Here is a 16,724-nt window from a genome sequence, read left to right as displayed (position 1 = left end):
CCCATGACAAGGCAACGGGGCCACGGATGTGGCATGTTCAGCCCGCCAGGCTCTGGGGCTCCCTAAGGCTGTGTAAGTGAGGCTTCCTTGGAAGGTCAAAGGAACGGCCAACCTGCAGGAGAAAGGGCAACGTCCTTTCTTGAAAGGAAAGAGGGGTGTCCAGCCAAGGAGGCCCTGGCTGCTGAGGCCCAGCAGCCCCGTCCTTGTGCCTGAAGATGGACAGGAGCAGGCTGCCTGCCTCAGCGGCAAGAGATGCTAGAGTGGATATGAAAGACCAACTACTGCAGGTAGCTTTCTGGAACCAAAGAGGGGCCTGATTTTCTTTTGGATGCAGGAGAGCAGTGTGTAGGAAAGTTCCAGAGAGCTGGAGAGGGCAGCCCAGCCCCAGAGCCTTAGTGGGTCCTGGTTCAAGGATCCCCTGGGTGAGCTACAGCCCAGTGGGCTCCACCACAGCCCCCATCCCCTGGACCCGGCCCGTGTCCACCCCGGCCCGCCATGTGACTGGGGCTGACCTGTGCACCTCCTGTGGGATCGCTGCGCACAGGCAATGTGGTGGCCTTGTGTTTTACTATTTCTTTTTCCAATAAAAAAAATTGCCCAGCTTGAGGCTCTGTGCTGCTTCTCCCCAACCCCACCATGGCGATGGGAGGCCAGATCTACGCCCCAGGATCACAGCGGGGGGATGCTTGGTGGCCTACCCACCTCACGCCAAGGAGGCAGGGCCGAGTGTGTTCCTGAAGAGGCAGTGCCCTGACACGGGCAGGATGGACCCTGTCTTCTTGGAGTTTGTAGTCTAGTGGGGAGGCAGTCAGTCCACGTCTCTAATCTGGAACATTTATGTGGCCCTTGGATCCTTAGGTGGGGGGACAGGCTGGACTGAAAGCCAGGTCAAAGGTAAGTCATGAATTAATTAGATAAATACCCATTTCTTGAGTTTGTACCTGTTAGGGGTTGGATCACACAGGTCACTCAGTTCTAAAACAAAGTATATGGGTGTTGGAACCTAGCAGAGTTGTATCTTGGCTTTTATAAAAATAACATTTAATGAGCACCTACTGTGTGCCAGATACTTTGCTAAAACCATATGCCAGAGGTGTGGAAAGGGATTTAAAGGCAGGATGGAGGCCCAGAGAGGGTGAGTGACTTGCCCCAGGTCACACAGCTAGCTGGTTGATGATAGCGCCCGGTTTAGAACTGACGTCTCCTGATCCAGTGCTCACTCTGACACCAAATGGAAGTTGCCTGAGGCTGCAGGGTGGCTGGGGTCACACATTCAGCTCTGTGGGCCAAGAGAGGATCCCACCAGACTGTGGGGACAGTGGCTCCACCACTGGGTGGGGGTTTGGGGTGGGGGGTGGGGTCCTCTCTGAATGGGACTCTGTATGACTTCCCTGTTTGTACTTTCTGCTCCTACGGGGCAGCTGGTCTTGCTGCCTCTGCTCAAACCTGGGGTGTGTGTGGGTTGTCACAATGGAAGCTATTCTTTAACATGCGGGTAGGTTCATTCTGTCTGTCCCGTTCGCAATGTGATTATTAGCAGTAATAAAAAACAGACAGTAGTAGCCAACATGTATTTAGCACCGACTATGTGCCAGGCATTAGGCTAAGACTCTACATAATTCAGCATTCAATTCTCACAACAACCCTCTGTGGTGTGGACTATTATTCCCACTTTACAGATGAAGAGACTGAGGCTCACAGAAGTTAAGTACCTCGCCCAAAGTTATACAACTAGAAAGTGGCAGAGTTTGGCTTCAAATCCAGACATTCTGACTCCAAACTGTGGGGAAGACGATACCAGGTGCAGAGACCCCCTCAGACATCCTAGGGTGAGGATTTGGCAGACAACCCAGGGAAGGACTTGGAGCTGTGCCTGGTCTCCGAGAGAGGGCTGGTGCCTCCAAGCCCAGAGCATCACAGGAGTGTGGGTGGTTGCACACCCCATGGGTGTGCGGGGCCCACAGGGGCAGCTTGGTGAAGGGTAGTGGTGGGGAGAAGCGGCTGAGGCATGATTTCTCTGCCTGGCTTTCCTCTGCTGGCTCAGTTGTGGGGGAAGTGGCCTCTCTCTTGGGTCTGGTGGCAGCCATATCCCTGCAACCACCTTGCCAGCCAGAGACAGGTCCCATCAGGCCCCAGGGGCAGAGTGACCCCCAGGAAGCTCTGGGCTGCTGCGCCCCCATCGCTGCCTCCTAATTCTGCCTTCTGGCTTCCTCTGGCCAAAGGCAGGGGGTGTGCAAAAACCGCAGGGTTTACAGAAGCTTGTGGTGCCACCGAGTGGTGGCATCTTGCACTGCACCCTCAAATCAAAGCAGCCTGGGCCAGAGCATCTCAGCGGCTGGGAAACTTCTCCACGACCCCCAAACCAGCAGCTGCTCCCACCTGCAAGGACTTTTCTGTGACTTCCAGAGAAGCAAGAAGCAAAGATGGAGTCCAGTTGGTGGTGATTCTTCCTCCCTATGTCCAGCCCCTGGGGTGCTGCCTTTCTCCTGGGGATCTTGCAGCCTGGGAAATCCCACCTCCCTTCTCCACATCTCTGAAAGTACTTACGGTGAGGAGGTGTCTGGCAGGAGGCACCTACACCTGGTTTTGGCTTTATTGTTCACCATGGATGAAGGCAATGCAAAGAGCACCCTGAGTCAGACCTGAATTGAAACTCTGGCTTCATGACAGTTGCATGTGGTGGAGAGCCCTGGATCCTCAGTTTCCCCAGCTGTAAAATCAGGATACTAATACTTTACAGAATTGCCTAGACCAGTGCTTCTCATCCTTGGTCATAATCAAAGTCACCCGGGGAGCAAGAAAAACCGCTGATGCCTGGTCCTATCCCCAGGGATTCTGAGTTCATTGTTCCAGGGTGTGCCTGGGCATCAGGTGTTTTAAAAGTTCCCCTGGAGATTCTAGTGTGAAGGCAAGGTTGAGAACGCCTGGTTTTGATGGTACCGGGAGCCTATGAGCTTTTCACAGGCCTCTGAAAATGCCTGAGACCCGAATGGAAAAGTTTATTGGTTCCACAGATTCAGCCAGACACAAAATGAGTATGAACTCTATGATTGTACTTATAACACATTCTAATACACGGAAAACAAATCTACGGTGCTAGCAGTCAGAATGGCGCCTGCCCTGGGGCGGGGGTGGGCAGCAAGTGGCAGGGGACCTGGGGGCTTCTGGGGGCTCCTAAAGAGCTGTTGCTCCAGCAGTTACACAGGTGCGCTCACTTTCAGAGTTCATGGAGCTGTACACTTAAGATTTGCATATTTTCTATATGTATGATACATTTCAATAAAATTTACCAAGAAAGTTCATTGGCTCCAAAATAGGAAAAGAAACCACAAAACTGAAATTAATGTTTTATTACGTATCTACAAAAAGTAACATTATGTCAAACAGTCAACTGCAATTTAACTTGACTCGTGTGTGTGTGAGATTTAGTGTGGGTTGTGGACGTATATTGAAATGTCTGATGTGATGAGGGGTGGGGCATTTAAGAAAATCTTAAAACAGCCCGGGTTTATGCCAAGAGCTCTTATGCTTAACCCCCTGCTCTTATATGCAGAATGATGTAACTTTAACTGGGGAAGAGAATCCACAGCTTTCTGCAGATTCCCAAAAGGGTGTGTGACCCCCCAAAAGGTTAAGAACAACTGGTTTTGAGGAGCCGGTGAGAAACTAGCCATGAATGTGCCTGGAATGAAATAGGTGTTCTTTCCCTCCTTTCAGAGTCCAGCCTTCCGAGGTCTATCCTTCTCAGGCAACTTTGGGAGGATTTATTCTCCTGGCGGTGCTAAGGTCGGAAGGTGCTGTGCTCACAGCTCTTCCTCTAAGCTTTTAAAGGGCTTGTCACTTCAGCATCTGCTGGACAGCAGAACTTAGCATTGCGGAGCTGCATGGGGACTTGTGGTTTTGATTGGGATGATGGAGGAGGTGGAAGAGTACAGAGGGAGTCAGAGGGCTGCGCCAGTCCGCGGGCCCCCGGTCAATTGCTCAACCACATTGAGTCTCAGCTTATCATTTGTAAAATGACAGCACTGTGAGAAGGCATCTTTGTAAATGATAATCTGTTTCTCCAATATAAGACTATTGTTATTGTTGAAGTTACACTAGGACCTCATTATACCTCATGATGTAGATTTATAGCTAGGTTCCAGATTCTTGCACAGAACAAACAAAATCCAAGGGTTCACTAATTCCCTAATCTATGCCAGGAACTCCTGTAAATTATTATTCCATTTCACTCTCTAACACTCCAGTGGGTGGTTATATCTGAATTCTCATTTTATAGACGAGGAAATTAGATGGTTAGGTAGCTTCATGAGCACCTAAGTCTCCATCCCCAAATCTGACTCACTCTGCCACTGTGTGTCACAGTCAGAGGAAAGGCTCCATTGTGCCTGGATTGACTCATGAAGACAGATTCCAGGCTCAGAGAGAAGCAAATGCAGACACAGAAAAATTAGATTTGCAGGAGCACGCAGGGGCTAGTTATTTTGGAGTAATTCAAGTTATCGATTTCTGTAATGGAAAACTGATTGGGGAGCAGCTACCACCTGAGAGCCATGCCGAGCAAGGTCCCGGAAGGGGAAATGTTATACGCAGCTTACAAGACCTTGTGTGTGGTGATGGCCTTCCTCTTGTCCCAGTTCCTCAGGGAATTCTTGGGGGGTGGCGGTCTTATCTTACTCTTTTCCACCACTTCCCTCCCCCACCCCAAGTGCCTGGCTCAGTGCCTCACCCTTGGCAGGTGAAGGAGAAATGCAGCCCATCACAGGCTGGCAGGAAGAGACACGAACATACAGACGTGAAATCCTCAGGCCCCTGGGGCAGTGTGACACTGAGAAGCAGCTTAGGCAGATGCAGACACAGACAGGTAAGTGGGCACCAAGTAACTCAATTAAAGGGTGACCCCAGGCCATCCCCCGCACTGGACAGATTTCAATTACGTTGCCTTGGCCGTGATCTTGTGGCTCTGCTCATGGTCTCCACGTGGGAGGGGAGGGAAGGGGAAGAAGTGTACATCCTGACCCCATTCAGCCCCTGCCTGGTGCTCTTGGGCACCATTATTTTGAGGTGGGTAAATCCTTGTGAGGCTGAGTGCTTTGCCTGGAAAGTCTGGTCCTGGGGCCCTAGAGGGTGAAGTACTATGGGTAGATGGATAGATGGATGGATGGATAAGTGGATGGATACAGAGAAGATGTGTACAGGGAGATGACCGATGGATCGGAGGTGAGGGAGAGGGCTGCCTGGCTTGAGATGGATGCTCGCAGACCATGGAGAGGCAGGTGAATGGATGGATACGGATTGGCCCTGTACTCCCCAGTGCAGATCTAAATACAGGACCGGAGCTCTTCAAAGGGAAGATTCTGTGTAACCTGGTCCCCCAGTGAACTCTGCATTTATAACTATGAGTGATGGTTGTGTCTTGTTGGGAAGGATTCTCATAGCCTAACATCACGCTAGTTAATGACTTATGGATTGCTGTAAAATCGGGCACTGCTAGAAGTGGAAGCAGGAGGTTCAAGGGCCTGGAACAGATTTCATAATAATATCTGCATCTTATCAATCTGGGCAACCTGCTGAGTACTTTACGCGCTCTACCTTGACGAAGCCTCACAAAAGCTCTATGAGGTTGTTAGGCCTCCATTTTTGGTGGGTGAAGAAACTGAGTCTCGGAGAGTTGAAGCAGCTTGTTTAAGGCCACTGTAGAGTGTGTTGGTGGGGTGCCTGGGATTCAAGCCTGAATCCATCTGATCCCAGAGTCTCGGGATGAAGAGGGAGTTTAAAGGAGAGATGGAAGGAAGGAGGGAGGGAGGGCTGCAGGATTTGGGGGTCAGCTCTGTAAGGAAGAATGTGGTCTTCGGCACACCAGACACCTTCTGCATTGGGTGAGGCTTTGAGAGCTCCCGGCTTCCTTCTCCCTCTGTCCTCTCTGTGTCTGCCTTCAAGGCCTATGTGTCTTGAGCCCTGGGACCGCAAAGTGCAGGGAAGGTACATGTGGGGTTTGCCTTCTTCCCTTCGGCCTAAGCATGTCCTTCTGCTTGTCCCCATGGGCAGTCAGGGAATGTGATTGCTTTTCTCCTTTCTGCACCCAGGTCTGGGCTGGGGGAGGAGGGGCAGCCCTTAGATTTTTGTGGGGAGGGGTTCGTTAAATGATTTTGGGGGATAAATCCTTCATGACTTCTCCAGTCTGGACATGAAGAAGGATATTGAGCTACCTTTACAGGAATTATTCTGGGCCCCTTCTGGAAGGCAGGCAGGCAGGCTGGGGTCATGAGGTTCTGGGCAGGACTTCCTGGGAAGGGGTGACACAGATTCTCCCTCTGTCTCCACCCTCATCCCTATGCTCCTGACCCTGTCTGCAGCCTCCCTTCTCTCAGCTGAGCGGGACCCTCTCAGAACCTGGTACCTCCCCTGGGCTCTCTCATCCCGGCTGTGTTCCATGGTCCAAGCATGGTGCCTGGATTCACTTGGCTGGCACTTCCCCTGACTCTGATTCTGTGTCAGCATGATAGAAAGGACAAGCACTGGCCCCCATATTTCTGAAATGCTTGATGCAATTGTGCTCTGAAATACTTTGAGTTTTCTGGAGAAGGAGGCAGAGGGATGCAGAGGAGCCCCAGGCAGGAGTCAGATTCCCGATTAGGCTGTGGTCCTCAGGAACGTCGCTGCTCCTTTTGGGGCCTGCGTTTCCACCTGAGAAGGATGGGGCAGGACCAGATGATGTCTCAGGTGCCCCCGGATTTAATGACCTAGGACTCTGTGCTGGTCGGGGGCCGAGTCCCCAGGGCCAGGTCACTAGCTCCTGGTGACGCCTGCTCTGTGCAGCTCAGTCAGTGCTACGCCCTCCCTGCTGGGTGTACCGTCGTTTATGACTATTCTCTTGGGAAATGGCACCGTGTGAGAACTAAGTTGAACACTTCAGCACAGCCCAGGTGCCAGGAAGATTGCTCCGCTCCCTTATGGCCATTTTTGGTCCTGAGCTCTCTTTCCTGGAAAGCTGTCAGCTCCCTGTGGGCGGCCAGGGTCCTCCAAATCTCCCACACTGCAGGCTCCTGGTGACCTGGGCCATGGCAGGCTGTGCTGGGAGCCACTTGAGATTTGGCATTGAATAGATCCAGGCTCCAACCTGAACTATGCTACTTAGTAATATTGATAACATTTCTGATTTATTGGGGTCTTACTAGGTGCCAGGCCCTATGTCAGGTATTTTATATCATCTTGTTTAATGCAATAACTTTGTGTGGTAGCTATTATCCCCATTTCACAGATGAGAAAACTGAGGCTCAAAAACAGCTCACCAACTTCAAATGCCTCTTTCTCAGCGAGGCCCACGCTGACCGACCCTATTTAGAAGGGCATTCTGCCTATCTCAGTGCTCCCGATTTGCCTTAACGCTGCCTCCTCCTTCCCCCTTAACTTCTAACATACTATATACCTTACTTATTATGTTGTTTAGTGCCTGCCATATGTCACCAGGGCTTTCAGGAATCTCTGGCAGTGATGCTCACAGATGTACATCTCAAGCCACTAGAACCGTGGCCGGCATATAGTAGGTGTGCAATCAATGTATGCTGTGTGATAACTGGTTAGTTAATTTGCCCAGGTGTCAGTTACTTAACTAGCCATGTGACCTTTGGTCATAAAGTAGAATAATAGCGTTTATCCCATAGGATGGGTGTGGAGATTAATGGAGACACAGATGTACAGTTCTCGGCACACGGCAGGCATTCTGTAAATGTTAGCTCCCTTCCCCAAGGAGGGTTTTTTCTCCTTGCTTCTCATTGTTCTCTGATGGCCTGCCCTTTGACCACGCTGCTGTTCAACAGCGGTTCCTTCAGAGGACAAGTGCTGAAGGAGGGGATTGGCATTATCTGTGGAGTTAACCAGCCCATGTTCGCTCACCCTCCTTCTTCCTCCTTCTAGGATATGCCAGTTGCTAAGGAGACACAACATCAGTGCCTGACAGGATGTGGCTGAGGTCTGGTCCACACCGAAGGAGAGAGACGATGGCTGACCACAGGGAGGGAGAGAAGGGGAGGGACTCGGCTTGCCTCCTGGGCTGAGAGCCTGGGTGGGGGTATCATTCTGGAATCTGCTTGAAAAGCCCAGCTGACTCCCTGAGAAAGAGAAGCGTTGGTCCTCCTTTCTCTATGTGACTCTGTAACGGTGACCAAGGGTCCTGTTCAGAGGTGAAAGTGGAAGCCCTGCTTGAGCCGCATCCCGTGGCAGGCACCGGTCAGGGTGTGATCCCCAGACCCTGGGAGGGGGCCATAGCAGCCAGAGTGACACAAATGCAAACTCCTGGCCCTCAGAATGGCACCTCCCCAGAGCAGGGCTGGTGGCTGAGTAGATGCCTGAAGTGCTCACGTGGGTAATTCACAATTCTGTCCCCGGGGAGGGGACTCAACACAGGTACTGCCATCTCTTCTCGCAGCTTGAATGTCACTGTGGGGAGACTGTCTCAGATCCTGGGCCTCCAGGGACTCCATTTCTTCTTCCCAACCCATCCCTTGACCCTGGGTGGCATGAGAGATCGTACTTTTGTGTCACCAGTCAGCCAGCCCGAACGGAGAAGGAAGAGCACAGGCTGGGGCCAGACTGCCCTGACAGAGTCCTGCTTCTGACCGTTCCAGCCGCATGAGTCTCTGTGAAGCTAAGATGATTATAGCACTTTCCTCCAGGGACTGCTGAGAGGATTCAACCCGTTGATTCCCATAAAGAGTTTAGCTCTCACCCAGACATGCCGAGCTCACTAAATAGAAGCTACGTTTTAAGGGGTACATTCCTGGGAAGAGGAGCATTCTCGGGCAGAGTAAAAATGGTATTATTATCATTTGGCGTTTCTTGAAAAATGGGAAGTTGTGGCCACGCCGTCCCATCTTCCTGCTCTGCGGGAGTGAGCCGCGGCTGCCCCCTTCGGTGGCTCCAGCTCCCCACTCGCGTAATCCCTTCGAGCGCACTTCGTTGTTTTTCAGCCCCTGGAGGCATTTGCTATTTCTGCTACAAACTCAGGTCCAGCAGAAGCCAACAAAGATATCAGAAGCCTGAGTGGGGCTAGGAGACAGAGACAAGACTGAATTGTCTGTCTGCGCTCAGAAGGGAAAGGCAAGGGTTTGGGTCCCCATGGGCCTCAGAGCAAGAGGAATTAGAAGAAAGAGGGACTCTGAGCCTGGCTGGCTTGGGTGCAGCTCTGTGCCCACCCATCTGTGGCTGTTTTTGCACAGACCAGTCAACACACTGGACTGAGGCATTGTGCTTGGAAAGCCTGGGCTCCTGGCCCCCTGGGGAGGTCTTGTTATTTGCGGGCAGGTGATGTTGAGTTGGTTCAGTACCTGCCTGTCCTCTGTATCTTTTAGCTTCATATGTCTTTCAACACAAGCATCTTGGGGCAGGGAACTTGACACCCTCATTGTAGGGACCTTGTCACAGTCCTCATGGGAGGGACCCAGTGTTTGTCACATGTGAGGGTCTCAATAAAGGCTTCTTGAATAAATATATGAACAAATGCAGAGAGCTAGCTTTCTGTTACAGCAATCCAAGAATTTAGCTGGACTTTTTAGAAAGCCTCTCTGAGTCCCATTCCCATCCTGTGCCCTGGGCTCCTCCATCTGGCTGCAGGAAGGCAATATGGGGACAGCAACCATGTCTCCTGCCCAGAGCCTAGCTCAGTACCTGGCACATAATAGGTGCTCAACCAATATTTGTTGAAAGACTGAATGAATGGAAGAATGGATCTAACGGAAAGGCTTCTTACCCTGGAGTCAGGATATTACAGTTTTGCTCTTAACAGCTGGGGGTGATTTTGAACTTCTCTTTGGAACTCATCTGGCGCCACCCACCAAGAAGGGTAAAACCACACAAATATACCCGGTTATAAGAAACTCAGTGTGCAGGGATTCATGGTTATTACTTATAAGGCACCCCCTGAAGTCTGCTGTCACCTCGGATCTCCTGATGCCCTTGTCAGGCTGTCTTGCCTCTTATTTCTAGCTGTCTTGTCCCTTATTTCTCGTGCTGTGTGTGCAGCCAGTCAATGGACACTGTTATCTTGTTATTTAACATTGCATTCGGAACCATCGTCTCTGTGGGTTTTGGGTTTTACTTATCTTACTATCTTAGATCCACTTGTTCATTTCTGAAAAGGTAGCGTCTTCCAGAATGACAAGGGAATAGTCCGAATGGTGACAGCACTGTCTGTTACCCCCTGACAAGATGGGGTGGTAGGAGAGGGCTCTAGCCTTGGCTTGGGGACCAGCCGGCTCATGATTTTGGGCAGATCCCTTCATCTCTCTGAGCCTCATCTCTGGGTCCCTTTCAGATCTTTAATTCCATGTTGACACACAGGAGTGGGCTTCCCAGAAGTGGAGTGATTTTTAAGTGGGTGTACACTTTTCTGTGAAATTGTAGCTGTTTTTATTTTAAAACTTTTCATTTAAGTGCCTGTTCCAAGTGTAAGAACAGCACTAGCTACGAGGAATTAATATTTTGTGATTTATGGGGCATACTGTTATTATATCAGAAAATGGTAGGGTTTTATTGTTAAATATGTTTTTAAAAGGCTTGGTGCATTCTTAAGTGTGATTTTATTATATCTTGGGGTGCCTTTTCTCCCCATAAAGAATAGATCTGTGATTTATAACACACCTTCACTACTGAAGCTCGTCATGAAAGTATTCTAAGGTGTTACATCATTCCCAAAAGTGAAGCTTCCAGGAGCTCCCAGGTTTCCCAGCATTTTGCAGGGGAGCCCAAACTGCAAGTTGCTTTCTAGAAATCAGGGTAACCTGACACAAGCCATGCCTACGTCCAGCCACATATTAAGGGGTCTTAGAAAGGAAAGGGCCCTTAGGGATATACCAGCCCAACTCTCCTGTCATTTAGATGAGGGAAACGGAGGCCCAGAGTGGAGGAGTGACTTCCCCAGAGCGGTCTCTCCACGTCTGTGCTTTGCTCACCCACATCCCCCACCTGGTCCAAACCCCAGTCCCGCCCATGGGAACACTGGTGCACAAACCCAACCACTGCTCGTGCCCAGGCAGACACGTTCTCTATTTCATGAGTTGTTTTCCAAGGGCCATGTAATGGAAGGGCTGCTGCTGATTCTGAATTCCAGCCAGCTCTACTTGCCTCTGACACAATTTTTTTTCATCAGCTAGACACTGATATCCGGCAGAGAGTTTATTGGCATGATTTCTCCAGAAAGAGGCTGGAAGACTTAGCAAGTTCAAACATTTTTCTCAAGAGTCCCAAAGGGGCACCCTTTCCCCCTCCCATCACAACCACCAATCCCAATATGGCTTTCTCTACCACAGGCCGTCAGGGCCCGCAGAGCAGAAACAGCACAGGCCAAGCCAGCAGGCAAGGGACACATAATCAACCGAGCAAGCACCCGCCTGGGAGCCATCTTTGTTAAGGGCAAAATAAGCCGCTCATGACACTGGAGGATACAGAAAAGACAGGACTATCTTGATTCTTCTGAAGGAGTGAGGGAGGCTGGATGGGGTAAAAAACATGTTCTCAGAAGACATGCAAAGAAAGGCTTCACAGACAATTAAGGTGACACAAATATCAGTATCTCCCAAACTTCCCTTTTCAAAGATGGCCACCCCCGCTGTCCATTCAGAGGGAGCACGCAGCAGAATCTACTGGGCGTGGAGAGAGAGACAGGCAGCGGGAGAGATTTAGTTTTCCACAAAGGTTGTTAGTTTTTAGTTTTTTTTTTTTTTCCTTTATTGACGGAATTTAAAGTGCATATAACTGAAGGCAAAGTCCAAGGCCTAGAGAAAGAGATGAGGCCCGAGAGAGAGGCTCAGAGAGTCTAAAGGCGGCAGAAGGATACCCACCTAAAAAGGCCACTTGAGCTGCAAAAAGGATGGGGCGGAGAGACAGAAAATGGGAAAAAGAGAAAGGGGGTGGGAGTAGGGTGGGGGTGGGGGAAGCGTTTGGGAGGAAGAAGACAAATGCCAGTTCAGAAATTCAGACAAAGGTGAGTCGTAGCAGCTCGTCTATATCCCAGGTAGGAAAGGTGGGCTGACCTTAAGGTAGGAACATTAGTTTTAGGAAGTGTGAGAAGGGGAGAAACAAGAAGAGTGATAGCCTCTGGCCAGGACACAGCAGGCCAGGGGCCCTTGAGAGGATGGCAGTCGTGGTGGGGCTTCTCCAAGCCTCTGCCATGGTCTTCCCTGGAGACCCCCTGAGTGTCTCGGGAGACTGCCCCCAGTCCGGGGAAGGCAGGGGCTGGGCATCTCGACCAGAGCGCCCCAGGGGAAGGCAAATTCCCTTTGCTGCTGGACCGTGGCCAGGGCCGCACTCACCCACACAGGCTGTGCCGTCCTCATTGGGCTCGTAGCCCCGACTGCATCTCTTGTTGGTCCGGCACCTGTAGCTTCCGTACGTGTTGACACACACGGGCTTGTCTCGAGGGCACACGAATGGGAACTGGATGCACTCGTTGGTGTCTGAAAGGCGAGGGGAGCCATGCACTGGGGGCCGTGGGCAGGGGCTCCTTGCTCAGGGGCCGCTGCCCACCCCTCCCCCACCGTGACCCTGGGCACGTCCCTTCTCTCCAGGCCTCAACCTGCTTGCTCCGGTCCCCTTGGCTGGCTCCTCCTGTACTTGACCTCCACATGTGGGGGGCAATCAGGCTTGGTCCTGGGTCTTCTCTTCTATCTACCACACTTTCTCTAGGTGGTCCCTTCATATATGGAAGATTCCAGACCTTCTATCTCCAGTTACGACCTCTCCCTGGGACTCCAGACTTGTGAATTTGTCTACCATGCATCTCAAACTTACCAGGTTCAAATGGAACTTAGATCCCCCCAGCCCTCAAGCCTCTTCTGCCCCCTGTTCCCACCTTCCCCACTCAATCAACGCCACCGTCAGTCACTCAGCTGCTCAAGCAGACATGGGAGTGATCCCCGAGTCCTCCGGTCTCCTTACCTCTGCAGGCAATGTAACAACAGACCCTGTCAGTTCCGTCCCCACAGTACCTCTGCCGTCTGACCACCTCCTTCTCACTCCTCTGCCACAAGCCTGTCCCCAGCCACCAGCAGCTCTTGCCTGGATTTCTGCAGCTGCCTCCCGCCTGGTCTCTTGGCTTCCCTCACTCCCTCCAATCCTATCTGCATTCAGCAGCCGGGTGATCCTTTGAAAATGTGAACCACATCATGCCACTCTCCTGCTTAACTGCAAAGGGCCCAGAGAGCAAAGTCCAGACCCCTTACTGGGGACTCAAGACTCTCCTTGACTTGGTGTCTGGCTCATCCATCCTCTCCGGCACATCAGCCTCCTTCCCGTCCCTTTGACACACCAAGCCTTTTTCCTGCCTCATGGTCTTTGCTCCCGCTCTTCCCTCTGCAGGGAAAGCTCCTCCCTCCACTCTTTCTGTGCCGGACACCTCTCAAGCTTCAGGTCGCAGCTCAAAGTCCCCTCCCTGTCCACGCCATCTATAGGAGTCTTCAGAGAGCACTTGCTTAAAGTGTTCTTGCTTAAAGGGTCCAGCTTTCAGGTCACATGTTTGTGGTCTGTATCCCAGACTCGGAGGAACACCCCTCCAGGGCAGGTGCTTGGCCTGCACCCCCAGCACCCCACGTCGGGTGCTGTGTAGGAGGCACACAGATGTCTGCTCGACGGTGGAAGAAAGAGGCAGCTGCACTGGGGATCTCACAGGGTCTTCCCAGCACACAGGGAGGATGCTGGAATTCCTGTATTCGTGCACCATCTGTTTAGAGTGGCCACGGTGGGGACATGAAGAGAGGAGGGGACTAATTTCCTCCTCAAGCCACCCTTCAAGCCATCCTCCTCCACGTCTCACCTGTGGTCCTTTGCCCACGTAGCACCCTCCGCTGGAACACTTTCTCCCCTCTGCCTGGCAAGCTTCTCATCATCCCTCAGGTCTCAGATCAGACCTTACTTTCTGGGACGCCTTCTTGGGCCCTCCCTAAACTGGTTTAGGGGCCCACCTTTGTGCCTCTGCAGCCCCCTCCCCCACCCCTCCCCCACCCCAGCCCCGCCCAGGCTGTGTGGTCATCGCTCTTTACTTGTGGGCCCCTTCCACTGGCTCTAAGCTCCAAGACGGCAGGCACTGTGGCTGTCCTGTTTACTCTCTCTCTCTCTCTCTCTTTTTTTTTTTGTCCTGTTTACTCTTGCATCTCAGTAGCAAACCCATTCACCTGGGGCTGATGCATGTCTGCCGAGGGGACTTGGGAAGAATGCTGCCTGAGTGTGTAAGGGCAGGTGCAGGCTTTGGCCTGACCCCTCATTGCTGGTCACTGGGATGGAAGACATTGGGTTGAAGGGCTTCTGGGTGCTGAGCCTGTAGGTTGCCCCTTTCCCATTCCAAGCCCTCAGGGGACTTTTAGAAGGTCCCTGGACCCTCACAGAGCTGCCTTACAGAGTCTGGCAGTGCTGCAGTTACCTGCCCCTCAATACTGCACATGACTGCAATCTCCCTTTCGTGCTGCGACCACACCCACAGCCTGGTTTGCTGCAGCGTCCCCGGCCACGCCCACCCTTGCCCGCCAGCCCCTTGCTTGCTGCTCTGCTGGATGGAGGATGCGTGCCCAGCCCAGCCACCACACCCCTCCGGGAGCCGGGCCTCCCGGTAAGCTCTGTCCAGGCGGCTGTGGGTCTCTTCCCCACGCGCATTCTCTCTGTGTTCACGGCAGGGAAGCACTGCCAGTGCCCAGAGCTGCAGTGATTCCGCCTGCTGGTCACTACCATCTCTCCCACCTTGCAGAGTCACCTGGGATGTGTTTTGGCATCTGAAGCCCCAGGGACAAACCACGCATTCCCTTCCTCACCCTTCTGTCCCATGTTTGCAACCTGAGCCTTGTCAGGGGCCCAGGCTAACATGCCCCAGTGAGATTCTGGCCTCTGCCTTGTCCCCTGGTACCTGCAGGCAACTTACCCATGCAATGGCCATTTTCCTGCTGGGAGAATCCTTGGCCGCACTGCAAGGTAAGCAGAAGCGGAGACACTGGTGAGTTGAGAAGGTCCTACCTCAGGTCCCCTGCTAGTCACAGCCACAGAGCAGCTGTCACCCTGACCCCAGGATGAGGGCTGCTCTTAGCTCTGCACCGGGGAGAGCCCCTTCCTGCCAGGATTCCCTTGCATTGAGAATAGGAAACTGGGGGGAAGGCCGAGGACAGACCGGGCACAAACTCGTGTTCATTCCCCTCCCATGGGACCCACATGCCTGCGCCGTGACACCTAACAAGAGTCTGTCCCTCCCGTGGCATCACCCTGAGGCGGGCTGGGCCTCAGGAAGGCAAAGTGTAAAGAAGGGTGGAAAAGCTTTTCGAGGTGTCTGCCCCCTCCCCACACACACCCCCTTCTCTGAGCACCTTCCCCACTCACAGGGGTAGGTGCCTGCAGCCAGGCCAGCCCTGCACCTCTGGGCCGGCCTGGCTGGACAGGAGGTGGCCCTCCCAGCAGGAGGAGTGACTCAAAGGCTTTGCAGCTAGAATTTGAACTAAGTGAGGTGGAGGCAGAGATTTTGGAGCTTGGTCACTCCAGGCTGTGGGGGCTTTGCTATGTCTATGTGGGGGTCTCAGAGACAGCAGCCTGGAGGCTGGAGGGGTGGTGGCCGGGACTCGAAACAGAACACTTTACACAAGACAGAAAATGTCGACGGTTGGAACTGACAAATGATGGGGTGCTGGTGAGATCCAGTGCACTAATGACAAAGGTCCTTGAGCTCCTGGGGCCACCGAGCTACCATGGCTCTCACCCTGAGCTTCCCTTGCATTTTGGGAGCTCCTCTAGAAGCTTCCCTGGAAGTCTCCCCTTCCATGTGAGTTTAAGTGGCCTCCTGTTATCCGCAACAGCGTGATCCTCTCCAGAGAGTGGTCCAGAGCTCTTCCCCCAGGAGCCCCAGAGGCCCTGGCCCACCCTCAGAAGCAATAGGAGGCTTTGCCAGAGCCTTGGAAAGAGCCAGAAGTGAAGCAGGAGACCGGGGGCCAATTCTTAATTCTGCTCACAAATGGCTGTGCACTTTAGGTGGGTTCTCTTTCTTGGTCTTAGTTTTCCTTCTCTTTAGAATGGGTGAAAAATGCTTGCCCTTCCAATACCCCAGGATTTATGCAAGGAGCAGAAGAGATGTGGGTGTGATACTGGTGTGCAAACTACAAATGGAGGGGTCACTATGAAGCCTGCCCTTTGCTAAGAGGATTTCCATCATTCTAGAAACAAAGTCTGCAGATTCCTGGGAATCCAGCTTCAGCCCATGGGGTTGTAGGTGGAGCCTTTTTTTCTGGCTCTGAGGCCCAGATGCCTTTGCTCACCTCCAGGGAGGCTGGGTCCCGAAGTTTGTCCTCATCCTGGGGGTAGGGAATCTCCAGCACCGAGTTCATCTCCGTGCTGGCCACGTTCCGGCTGGCCATCTTGCCATCGGGCCATGTCACCTCCACGCTGCTGGCTTCATCCTTCCCTGTGGAATGAAAGGAGGAAGGATCAGCCATGGGGCTTGGGGGAGGTCGGGGGGGGGGGGTGGGAGGGATGCTCTGCAGAAGTATCATCATTCATTCATTCACTCACCTAACAAAAAATATGAATTGAACGCTGTTCTAAGTGCTGGGGAAATAGTGAACAAGGCAGATGAGGTCCTGCTCTTTTAGAACAACGCCACCCAATAGAACTTCCACAGTGATGGCGATGTCCTCTATCTGTTCTGTCGGCTACAGTAGCTGCTATCCAGGGCTGCTGAGCACTTGAAGTGGCATGATAAGGGA

General features: G+C 52.4%; 1 protein-coding gene across 2 annotated transcripts in view; it reads right to left on the bottom strand.

Moving 5' to 3' along the window:
• Positions 1 to 11,419: 11,419 nt before the first annotated feature.
• Positions 11,420 to 16,724, bottom strand: part of CRTAC1 (cartilage acidic protein 1) — a 137,991-nt gene continuing 132,686 nt past the window's right edge. Inside the window, exons 12-15 of one of the 2 annotated variants that reach the window (XM_057737036.1) lie at positions 16,278 to 16,423; positions 14,903 to 14,945; positions 12,309 to 12,452; positions 11,420 to 11,487 (exon numbers count right to left, since the gene is read on the bottom strand). In XM_057737036.1, coding sequence (XP_057593019.1) covers positions 11,456 to 11,487; positions 12,309 to 12,452; positions 14,903 to 14,945; positions 16,278 to 16,423 — 365 coding nt within the window. In that variant the 3' untranslated portion in view covers positions 11,420 to 11,455. Of the gene's footprint in view, positions 11,488 to 11,710; positions 11,856 to 12,308; positions 12,453 to 14,902; positions 14,946 to 16,277; positions 16,424 to 16,724 lie in introns of those variants that run through there. The other variant, XM_057737034.1, reaches the window with a different exon arrangement.

The sequence above is a fragment of the Hippopotamus amphibius genome, chromosome 5 (assembly GCF_030028045.1).
Source record: "Hippopotamus amphibius kiboko isolate mHipAmp2 chromosome 5, mHipAmp2.hap2, whole genome shotgun sequence".
In the NCBI taxonomy this organism is placed as follows: Eukaryota; Metazoa; Chordata; class Mammalia; order Artiodactyla; family Hippopotamidae; genus Hippopotamus; species Hippopotamus amphibius.
Note: the sequence above shows the minus strand (reverse complement) of the source record. Positions and strands in the feature narration are given on the sequence as shown.